Source organism: Mizuhopecten yessoensis, unplaced genomic scaffold (assembly GCF_002113885.1).
Source record: "Mizuhopecten yessoensis strain PY_sf001 unplaced genomic scaffold, ASM211388v2 scaffold2369, whole genome shotgun sequence".
Classification (NCBI taxonomy): domain Eukaryota; kingdom Metazoa; phylum Mollusca; class Bivalvia; order Pectinida; family Pectinidae; genus Mizuhopecten; species Mizuhopecten yessoensis.
The window spans coordinates 1,339,735-1,351,379 of NW_018404512.1; the positions used below are offsets into that span (position 1 = coordinate 1,339,735).

The window sequence follows — 11,645 nt, forward strand, 5'->3', positions numbered from 1 at the left end:
CAATAACTTTCTACTGTTATATACCATTACAATAGTACAGTTTAGTACAATAACTTACTACTGTTACATACCATCACAATAGTACAGTTTGGTACAATAACTTACTACTATTATATACCATCACAATAGTACAGTTTAGTACAATAACTTACTACTGTTATATACTACACAATAATACAGTTTAGTACAATAACTTACTACTGTTATATACCATCACAATAGTACAGTTTAGTACAATAACTTACTACTATTATATACCATCACACTAGTACAGTTTAAGACAATAACTTGTTACTATTTTTATACATATAAATAACAGTGCACGTACTGTTATATAATACACAATAGTACAGTTTAGTATAATAACTTACTTTAGTACATTGCATTAATTGATATAGTGTGGTACATACAGAATATTCCATTTTTTGGAAGCTTAACAAATTTCTTGTATTTTTTCCCTATTAGGAAAGTTATGTTAAGCCCTAATGTCTTATTACAGACAAAGCCGTCACTTTTGGGTATATCAAATTAATCAAGGGTTAAATATCAGCTTTAGAACATCAAACTAACATACCAATATTTAATTAGGGCCTGTCCATATATTGTTGTATCTTCAAATTGTGTCTATAAAATCCTGATTACAAATAAAACACTTCGTATAAGAAAATACTTTAATTTAACTTTTTGAAAACCATTTCTTCGAGACCTTTAAAAAGGAAATACATAAATGACCTCGATACTCGCGGTTTTAGTTTAGTTTAAGCAGATTTTATTGCATAATACAAGAAAAGGTGAGGCACAAGTTATCACAACTTAGTTATGCCTTTTCTCGATTGAATTACAAAACAATGCACGATAACGCAATAGTCTAGCTGTAAATATAATTGACAAAGAGGTATGGCGGGTTGCTATGCCTATTTCCCCAAAGTTATGTTACGCTAGTGTGCGCACCAACCGTGCACTGTTATGACGCGTCCTCAGGTATTTTTATACAGGTATACGTATCTATATCAGGAATCCTGTGTCTAAGAATAGATTATTGTAAACAGACGAATTTAAGGCCATGGGTATTAAAACATGCGTTTAACGATAAAGGCTCAACACAATGCTTATTTCACGTTTTTTATATTGATTTATAACAAAGTATACGCTTATATGTAATACAAGATCGTGCAATCTATACGAAACAGTTTTGAACGGATTTAATTTTCATCACTACATTCAGAATGAGTTCTGAGAAAGTATCCGGTCTCGGGCGATGATCCGCATGTCGCACTAAATAGTAACGAAATTATTACTAACAAAACTGATAAATCAATAGATATGTTATTAAAATGTAAACAAAATTTTCCATCGATTTGAAAAACAAAATATTGCTTTATTAAGGAAAATTATCACATGCCTAAATATTAAAAAAAATGAGGGAGGATTCGAACCTGCACCGTTTATTTTTTAGTCACAAGTAAACTGCGTTACACATTCGGCTACATAGAACATATATATATTGGCAATTATAAACTGATTTAACCCAAGATACACCTGTCGCAGTTTAGAGAAACTTCATCAACCCTGTTTTTCATTATTTGAGCACTTTCCCAAAGGAGAACCACTTTTCCGTAATACGATTTGCTTTTGTATATTACATCACGGTCACAAAAAGTTTATTCAAAAGTTGGTCCTCAGATGGGAAAGTGTTGAAAGTATTATTTTGAGTCCGGGAAACCCCATCACTTTCATAGATATAGTGTATATGGCTATATTTGCAGTATCATATTAGCAATACCTAATTTCTCAGCAGTTTAAAAATTCATATTCAATTGGTTCTATATCTTTTGTTTGCATTTTTGATACACGAAATGTTTTATTCCTTAATTTGTTTTCCCGTTTTTATAAATGCCAACTTAGGGAAATACGGGCAGTTTTCCGCCATACCTCTTTTATGAAATAAGAAGTATAGGATATCCCAGGGGTTACTATGAACACACAAATGATATGAATTATCACCTATATCTTCGATACTTCAGGGGTAACTGTTGCAAACCAGCTTAAGAGTTAATACTTAAAAGAGATATCTGTATTGATATGAGTTATCTCTTTATTTCAGCTCGGGTACAAGGGTTCTCTTTCGCTCTCGGCCCATGATGTGGTCTGCCAAAGCATAGTTTCCGAATGCCGTCGTCCGTCGTTTCTGACGTTCTGTGCCATTGCCTGCCGTGTCAGAATTGTAAACAATTTTGTCTAGCAAGGCCTATTTTATGACAACTATCCTCAACCTTCAGTCCAACTAGCCACTGTCCCCATCACCCAAAAGGCAAAGGATGGTTCAGAGGTCAGTCATAACAATACCGCAGTCTCCCTCCCCCTCCTTCTCTCCTTCTGTCCTCACTGTCAACACTGTACCCTGACCCCTTACTGATCTCGTCACTCCTTCTCTCCTTCTGTCCTCACTGTTAACACTGTACCCTGACCCCTTACTGATCTCGTCTGTCTCTCCTTCTGTCCTCACTGTTAACACTGTACCCTGACCCCTTATTGATCTCGTCTCTCCCTCCTTCTCTCCTTCTGTCCTCACTGTTAACACTGCACCCTGACCCCTTACTGATCTCGTCTGTCTCTCCTTCTCTCCTTCTGTCCTCACTGTTAACACTGCACCCTGCCCCCTTACTGATCTCGTCTGTCTCTCCTTCTCTCCTTCTGTCCTCACTGTTAACACTGTACCCTGACCCCTTACTGATCTCGTCTCTCCCTCCATCTCTCCTTCTGTCCTCACTGTAAACACTGTACCCTGACCCCTTACTGATCTCGTCTTTCCCTCCTTCTCTCCTTCTGTCCTCACTCTTAACACTGTACCCTGACCCCTTACTGATCTCGTCTGTCTCTCCTTCTCTCCTTCTGTCCTCACTGTTAACACTGTACCCTGACCCCTTACTGATCTCGTCTCTCCCTCCTTCTCTCCTTCTGTCCTCACTGTTAACACTGTACCCTGACCCCTTACTGATCTTTTCTGTCCGTCCTTCTCTCCTTCTGTCCTCACTGTTAACAATGTACCCTGACCCCTTACTGATCTCGTCTCTCCCTCCTTCTCTCCTTCTGTCCACACTGTTAACACTCTACCCTGACCCCTTACTGATCTCGTCTGTCCCTCCTTCTCTCCTTCTGTCCTCACTGTCAACACTGTGCCCTGACCCCTTACTGATCTCGTCTGTCTCTCCTTCTCTCCTTCTGTCCTCATTGTCAACACTGTACCCTGACCCCTTACTGATCTCGTCTGTCCCTCCTTCTCTCCTTCTGTCCTCACTGTTAACACTGTATCCTGACCCCTTACTTATCTCGTCTTTCCCTCCTTCTCTCCTTCTGTCCTAACTGTTATTACTCTACCTTGACCCCTTGCTGATCTTGTCTCTCTCCCCTGTTTTCCCCGTCCTCCATATGACGTTTTCACTGTCCTCTGATTCTCCTAATATTATTATACTTCCTAGTCAACCTCCGTTCTCCTGCTCTTACGTTTTATTTGTAGTTTCTATAAATAGATCGCCAAATTAAATTTAACCAGCACTTTCTAAATGAGGTTCAGTTGATTACCTTTATTTACGTCATTGTTGCTATATATAGTTTTATACACTATCGCCTAGCCTGTTCTAATTACTAAGGAGCGCCATTCGACCATCTGATCGTCCGCGGAAATTCCCGCTGGTATATAGTTTGTGTGGGCGTTAGATATTTGCGTGTGACCGACCTGGCATCAACACAGACGTGGTATAGCCTGGTCCCAAGTTCCCGGTAAAAACTGTAGACGTATTAATCGTATCACAAAATATCCAGACACTATTTATTTGCTATTGGTTGATTTTATTTCATATTTGAAATACATATGACATATAAAATATATGACATTTCTGTAGATCTTAATCATTTCTCTATAAAGATTACTGATTATTTGCTATGCCTCCTATATTTATAAAATACAAAATATTTATCTACATACATGTATATATATTCGATATTTATTAAAGGATTAACTTGAATATATTTTTCATGTTATGGAGATATAACACAAAAAAACGGAGTGTACTCTGAATAAACCGCGAAGCGGTTTGTGTTATAGCTCCATAACATGAAAAATATATTCAAGTTAAACCTTATAATTTAATCTACTTTACACAATCCATGTGGAAATCCACTTTTATTGATGGACTATTTTCTCTTAGAAATTATTGCGCTGCGGTATCAGCCAATCAAAAGCGACGTTACAAACGGCGACGTCATTTTTTTACGTTATGGGCTGATAACATAAATTTGTAAGCCAATGAAAATGCTTGTTACAAGCAAGATTAAATGATTTGCCTTTAATGAAAAGTCAACAAAATAATTGATGGTTTTCCTGGTTCTCAGATGATTACTTATAAAGCTCTAAGAAAAAGTCTACAAAATAGTTCGTTGATATTTCTCAAGGCTTCAAATGAATAGTCCATAAAATTCAGTATTTCCCACGATCCAAGGAAAATTTAACGAAATTATCAATATCGCTTTCTTTTGAACAGTATACACACTATTTTTCTTTTCTTCGTGTCTCAGATATTAGTTTCGAAACATAATTGATATTGCTCTCTTTCTTATTAAAAGTCTACAAAATAGTCGATATTTGTCGGTCTCAAATGAAAAGTCTACAAAATGATTTTGAATATTTCAAAATCTTTAAAATATATCCCACAAAACACTTGACATTTCTTCATGTTCCAAATGAAAAGTTGTGCGAGTTCCAGGTATGTCATCGTAAATTACTACTCACACTCGTACATTTACATCCTTTTTACCACTATTGAGACATGAGTATGGCAAGCCAACTTAACATTTATTCAAGGAGCAATGTCGATCCTGTACTTCAAAAAAATGTATAAGATATCTTATATCGTATATAAGATATCTCATATGCTATATAAGATATCTCATATGCTATATAAGATATCTCATATGCTATATAAGGTATCTCATATATATATAAGATATCTCATATAGACATAAGATATCTTTATTGTATATGAGATATCTTATATAATTATATAAGATATCTTATATAATTCGATGAAATACAGGATCGACATTGCTCCTTGAATAAATGTTAAGTTGGCTTGCCATACATGAGCACGCAATGTTGAGGTGTGGTTATATTACACTCAACTAGTAGCAAGTTTGTTCCACCGGGTTTTCAAATCTAAATGGTTACATGGGTCAGAATGAAGTACGTTCAGGTAAATGATGAAGTGCTATCAGTTGACGTCATCGATGAATTAAAATCCTCTTGTGACTTTTAATGCAATTTCTTATGGTTAATTTGTATTTTTTTGTAATTAGACATTTTGAGGAAATATCACAAAATATCCCATTTTCTGTAGTACTCAAGTTATGTTGTATACTTTGATGATATGCCTGACAAACAATAAGAGTTTATACCTGTGTTATATTGTGATATTCAACAGTCTATAAATGCCTAATGAATCAATCGTCTTATATTCGTAAGGTCTTTAATGTTTTGAAATATAATAACACCATCAATGTTGATCTGACTGTGTTGCATTTTAAATGCAGTAATTTGCATTCCTGTTGTGTTTTTTTTTATGTCGTTTGCTGTCTCCTTGCTGTTACTGTGTTACTGTTACTGTGTTGTTGTGTTACTGTTACTGTGTTGCTGTTACTGTGTTACTGTGTTGCTGTTACTGTGTTGTTGTTACTGTGTTGCTGTGTTGCTGTTACTGTATTACTGTGTTGCTGTTACTGTGTTGATGTTACTGTGTTACTGTTACTGTGTTGCTGTGTTGCTGTTACTTTGTTGTTGTTACTGTGTTGCTGTGTTGCTGTGTTGCTGTTACTGTGTTACTGTGTTACTGTGTTGCTGTTACTGTGATTCTGTTACTGTGTTACTGTGTTACTGTAACTGTGTTACTGTTTCTGTTACTGTGTTGCTGTTACTGTGTTGCTGTGGTGCTGTTACTATGTTTCTGTGTTGCTGTTACTGTGTTGCTGTTACTGTCTTGCTGTGTTGCTGTTACTATGTTTCTGTGTTGCTGTTATTGTGTTACTTTGTTTCTGTTATTGTGTTGCTGTTACTGTGTTATTGTTACTGTGTTGCTGTTACTGTGTTACTGTGTTACTGTTACTGTGTTGCTGTGTTACTGTTACTGTGTTGCTGTTACTGTGTTACTGTTGCTGTTACTGTGTTAAATGTGTTGCTATTACTCTGTTACTGTTACTGTGTTACTGTTACTGTGTCGCTGTTACTGTGTTGTTGTGTTGCTGTTTCTGTGTTTCTGTTTCTGTGTTGCTGTTGCTGTGTTGCTGTTACTGTGCTGCTGTTACTGTGTTGCTGTGTTGCTGTTACTCTGTTTCTGTGTTGCTGTTACTGTGTTACTGTGTTGCTGTTGCTGTGTTGCTGTTACTGTGTTGCTGTGTTACTGTGTTGCTGTTACTGTGTAACTGTGTTACTGTGTTGCTGTTACTGTGATACTGTTTCTGTGTTACTGTGTTACTGTAACTGTGTTACTGTTTCTGTTACTGTGTTGCTGTTACTGTGTTACTGTTATTGTGTTACTGTGTTACTGTGTTACTGTGTCGCTGTTACTGTGTTACTGTGACTGTGTTACTGTGTTGCTGTTACTGTGTTATTGTTACTGTGTTACTGTGTTACTGTTACTGTGTTGCTGTGTTACTGTTACTGTGTTGCTGTTACTGTGTTGCTGTTGCTGTGTTGCTGTTACTGTGCTGCTGTTACTGTGTTGCTGTGTTGCTGTTACTGTATTACTGTGTTGCTGTACTGTGTTGATGTTACTGTGTTACTGTTACTGTGTTGCTGTGTTACTGTTACTGTGTTGCTGTTACTGTGTTACTGTGTTACTGTTACTGTGTTGCTGTTACTGTGTTACTGTTACTGTATTACTGTTACTGTGTCGCTGTTACTGTGTTGTTGTGTTGCTGTTTCTGTGTTTCTGTTTCTGTGTTGCTGTTGCTGTGTTGCTGTTACTGTGTTGCTGTTACTGTGTTACTTTGTTTCTGTTACTGTGTTGCTGTGTTGCTGTTACTGTATTACTGTGTTGCTGTACTGTGTTGATGTTACTGTGTTACTGTTACTGTGTTGCTGTGTTACTGTTACTGTGTTGCTGTTACTGTGTTACTGTGACTGTGTTGCTGTTACTGTGTTACTGTTACTGTATTACTGTTACTGTGTCGCTGTTACTGTGTTGTTGTGTTGCTGTTTATGTGTTTCTGTTACTGTGTTGCTGTTGCTGTGTTGCTGTTACTGTGTTACTGTTACTGTGTTGATGTTACTGTGTTACTGTTAGTGTGTTGCTGTGTTGCTGTTACTTTGTTGTTGTTACTTTGTTGCTGTGTTGCTGTGTTGCTGTTACTGTGTTGCTGTGTTACTGTGTTGCTGTTACTGTGTAACTGTGTTACTGTGTTGCTGTTACTGTGATACTGTTACTGTGTTACTGTGTTACTGTAACTGTGTTTCTGTTACTGTTACTGTGTTGCTGTTACTGTGTTGCTGTGTTGCGGTTACTATGTTTCTGTGTTGCTGTTACTGTGTTACTGTGTTGCAGTTACTGTGTTACTGTTACTGTGTTACTCTGTTGCAGTTACTGTGTTGCTGTTACTGTGTTACTGTGTTGCCGTTGCTGTGTTGCTGTTACTGTGTTACTGTGGTGCCGTTGCTGTTTTGATGTTACTGTGTTACTGTGTTGCCGTTACTGTGTTACTGTGTTACTGTTACTGTGTTGTTGTGTTGCTGTTTCTGTGTTGCTGTTACTGTGTTGCTGTGTTGCGGTTACTATGTTTCTGTGTTGCTGTTACTGTGTTGCTGTTGCTGTGTTGCTGTTACTGTGTTGCTGTTACTGTGTTGCTGTGTTGCTGTTACTATGTTTCTGTGTTGCTGTTACTGTGTTACTGTGTTGCTGTTATTGTGTTGCTGTTACTGTGTTATTGTTACTGTGTTGCTGTTACTTTGTTGCTGTCACTGTGTTGCTGTTACTGTGTTACAGTGTTACTGTGTTGCTGTTACTGTGTTCCTGTTACTGTGTTACTGTTACTGTGTTCCTGTGTCGCTGTTACTGTGTTACTGTTACTGTGTTGTTGTTACTGTGTTGCTGTGTTGCCGTTACTGTATTGCTGTGTTGCTGTTACTGGGTTGTTGTTACTGTGTTGCTGTGTTGCTGTTACTATGTTTCTGTGTTTCTGATACTGTGTTACTGTGTCGCTGTTATTGTGTTGCTGTTACTGTGTTATTGTTACTGTGTTACTGTGTTACTGTTACTGTGTTGTTGTTACTGTGTTGCTGTGTTGCTGTTACTGTGATGTTGTTACTGTGTTGCTGTGTTGCTGTTACTTTGTTGTTGTTACTGTGTTGCTGTTACTGTTACTGTGTTGGTGTTACTGTGTTGCTGTGTTGCTGTTACTCTGTTTCTGTGTTGCTGTTACTGTGTTACTCTGTTGCTGTTACTGTGTTGCTGTTACTGTGTTTCTGTGTTGCTGTTACTGTGTTGCTGTGGTGCTGTTACTGTGTTGCTGTTTTTGTGTTATTGTGTTGCTGTTACTATGTTACTGTGTTGCTGTTATTGTGTTGCTGTTACCGTGTTATTGTTACTGTGTTGCTGTTACTTTGTTGCTGTGACTGTGTTGCTGTTACTGTGTTACTGTGTTGCCGTTGCTGTTTTGATGTTACTGTGTTACTGTGTTGCTGTTGCTGTGTTGTTGTTACTGTGTTGCTGTTACTGTGTTGTTGTTTCTGTGTTGCTGTGTTGCTGTTACTGTATTGCTGTGTGGCTGTTACTGTGTTGTTGTTACTGTGTTGCTGTCACTGTGTTGCTGTGTTGCTGTTACTGTGATGTTGTTACTGTGTTGCTGTGTTGCTGTTACTGTGATGTTGTTACTGTGTTGCTGTGTTGCTGTTACTATGTTTTTGTGTTGCTGTTACTGTGTTACTGTGTTACTGTGTTACTGTGTTGCTGTCACTGTGTTGCTGTGTTGCTGTTACTGTATTGCTGTGTTTCTGTTACTTTTTTGTTGTTTCTGTGTTGCTGTTTCTGTGTTATTGTGTTAAATGTGTTGCCGTTACTGTGTTACTGTTACTGTGTTCCTGTTACTGTGTTGCTGTTACTGTGTTTCTGTTACTGTGTTATTGTGTTGCTGTTACTATGTTACTGTGTTGCTGTTATTGTGTTGCTGTTACCGTGTTATTGTTACTGTGTTGCTGTTACTTTGTTGCTGTCACTGTGTTGCTGTTACTGTGATACTGTGTTACTGTGTTGCTGTTACTGTGTTACTGTGTTGCTGTTACTGTGTTGGTGTTACTGTGTTGCTGTGTTGCTGTTACTCTGTTTCTGTGTTGCTGTTACTGTGTTGCTGTTTCGGTGTTGTTGTTGCTGTGTTGCTGTTACTGTTGCTGTGTTGGTGTGTTGCTGTTACTGTGTTTCTGTTACTGTGTTATTGTGTTGCTGTTACTGTGTTGCTGTTTCTGTGTTACTGTGTTGCCGTTGCTGTTTTGATGTTACTGTGTTACTGTGTTGCTGTTATTGTGTTGCTGTTACCGTGTTATTGTTACTGTGTTGCTGTTACTGTGTTACTGTTATTGTGTTGCTGTTACTGTGTTACTGTTACTGTGTTGCTGTTTTTGTGTTATTGTGTTGCTGTTACTATGTTACTGTGTTGCTGTTATTGTGTTGCTGTTACCGTGTTATTGTTACTGTGTTGCTGTTACTGTGTTACTGTTGCTGTGTTACTGTTACTGTGTTACTGTATTGCTGTGTTACTATTGCTGTGTTAATGTTGCTGTGTTGCTTTTACTGTGTTGCTGTTACTGTGTTACTGTATTACTGTTACTGTGTCGCTGTTACTGTGTTACTGTTACTGTGTTGTTGTTACTGTGTTGCTGTGTTGCTGTTACTGTATTGCTGTGTTGCTGTTACTGTGTTGTTGTTACTGTGTTGCTGTTACTGTGTTGCTGTGTTGCTGTTACTGTGTTGCTGTTTCTGTGTTATTGTGTTGCTGTTACTATGTTACTGTGTTACTGTGTTGCTGTTACTGTGTTGTTGTTACTGTGTTGCTGTTACTGTTACTGTGTTGATGTTACTGTGTTGCTGTTACTGTGTTGCTGTGTTGCTGTTACTGTGTTGTTGTTACTGTGTTGCTGTGTTGCTGTGTTGCTGTTACTGTATTGCTGTGTAGCTGTTACTGTGTTGTTGTTACTGTGTTGCTGTTACTTTGTTACTGTGTTGCTGTCACTGTGTTGCTGTTGCTGTGTTATTGTGTTGCTGTTACTGTGTTGCTGTTACGGTGTTGTTGTTACTGTGTTGCTGTTACTGTTACTGTGTTGGTGTGTTGCTGTTACTGTGTTTCTGTTACTGTGTTATTGTGTTGCTGTTACTGTGTTGCTGTTATTGTGTTGCTGTTATTGAGTTTACGATTCGCGTGCCACTCCCGTTCTGGTAGTTCCATGTTCTGGTCTCTCCTCCGTTCCTGTTGTTGTCTTTCTTTTTGGTTTGATTTGATTCGGAATCAACTTATACAATTATTAAACGTTTGAGAAGTTGAAACAAAGAAACGATTTTACAAGAATATCCATGAAAAGATACCAGTTAAGTAAGACGACGTATCCGAAAATGTATTGGTTATTGGCAAAATGGTTTATAGGCTCAAAAACACATGTCACGGCAGTTATCTCCCTTTACACCTATGTCATTTGTAAGCTCTCTTTAGCCGCGTTCATCGCTGATTATTATGGAAGGGGATCACCGCCATAATTATTTTTTATAGAATTAGTTACTTCTGGTTTGGAATCTAATTCTATGTACATTTGTATTATTTCTCTAGTTGATAAGTTATAGAATTAGTTACTTCTGGTTTGGAATCTAATTCTGTGTACATTTGTATTATTTCTCTAGTTGATAAGTTATAGAATTAGTTACTTCTGGTTTTGAATCTAATTCTATGTTCATTTGTATTAATTCTATGTTCATTTGTATTGTTTCACTCGTTTATGTTACAAATCTATTGCGTGTTCATTCCATGCTATGTTAGTTTTACCGATCGCGATTTCGACATCGTTTATGACTGGAGCGCCGCTTGTCGTCTTAATGAGGAACTAAAATTCTAGAATGAATTCTAGAATGAATTCTAGAATTTTAGTTCTTATTAAGACAACAGCCGGCGCTTAAATCGCCAACGAAATTCGCGGAAAATAATGCTCGCTCCCTTAAACCGGAAACATACCCGATTGTGGCAGTAGATTTTGGAAAATGCAGTCGACAGTGCGGTAAGTCTTGGTTATGACAGCAATTGAACTGTAATCTATTTAGGTTTGAGCCAAAATTGTTTGTATCGTAGCAGAAAATCGTCATATTTATAGTTAGGATGCCGTAGCCATAACGAAATCCCACAAGTATTTGGTAACTGGCAAAATGTTAACCCTGCACACAGGGGTTCGTTACAAATGCATGTCTGAAATACAGAACTGATATTGGTGCTGTCATAGCTTGACAAAGGGACAAGTCGGTCTTGGAAGGTTGCGACACGTTTAATACGTTGTGTAGAAAGTAAAACTTTGATATCAAGTATCCAATCACAAGTGTTTGAAATTCTGACTGTAAATTGAGATAAAA

At 37.6% G+C, this 11,645-nt stretch overlaps 1 protein-coding gene and 1 long non-coding RNA gene across 2 annotated transcripts in view; one reads left to right on the forward strand and one right to left on the reverse strand.

Moving 5' to 3' along the window:
- Nucleotides 1-2,323: 2,323 nt before the first annotated feature.
- LOC110445807 lies at nt 2,324-3,232 on the reverse strand. The gene has a single exon (XM_021490600.1). The coding sequence runs from the start codon at nt 3,230-3,232 to the stop codon at nt 2,324-2,326; it is 909 nt and encodes a 302-aa protein (XP_021346275.1).
- A 7,962-nt stretch (nt 3,233-11,194) lies between these two features.
- The window catches only part of LOC110445769, a 2,362-nt gene continuing 1,911 nt past the window's right edge, over nt 11,195-11,645 (forward strand). Inside the window, exon 1 of the long non-coding RNA XR_002462394.1 lies at nt 11,195-11,299. This is a non-coding gene — a long non-coding RNA (uncharacterized LOC110445769). The remainder of the gene's footprint in view (nt 11,300-11,645) is intronic.

Bases quoted from the DNA above. Each gene is read 5' to 3' on its own strand.
- LOC110445807 (XM_021490600.1), bottom strand. From the start codon at position 3,232: ATGAGGACAGAAGGAGAGAAGGAGAGACAGACGAGATCAGTAAGGGGT.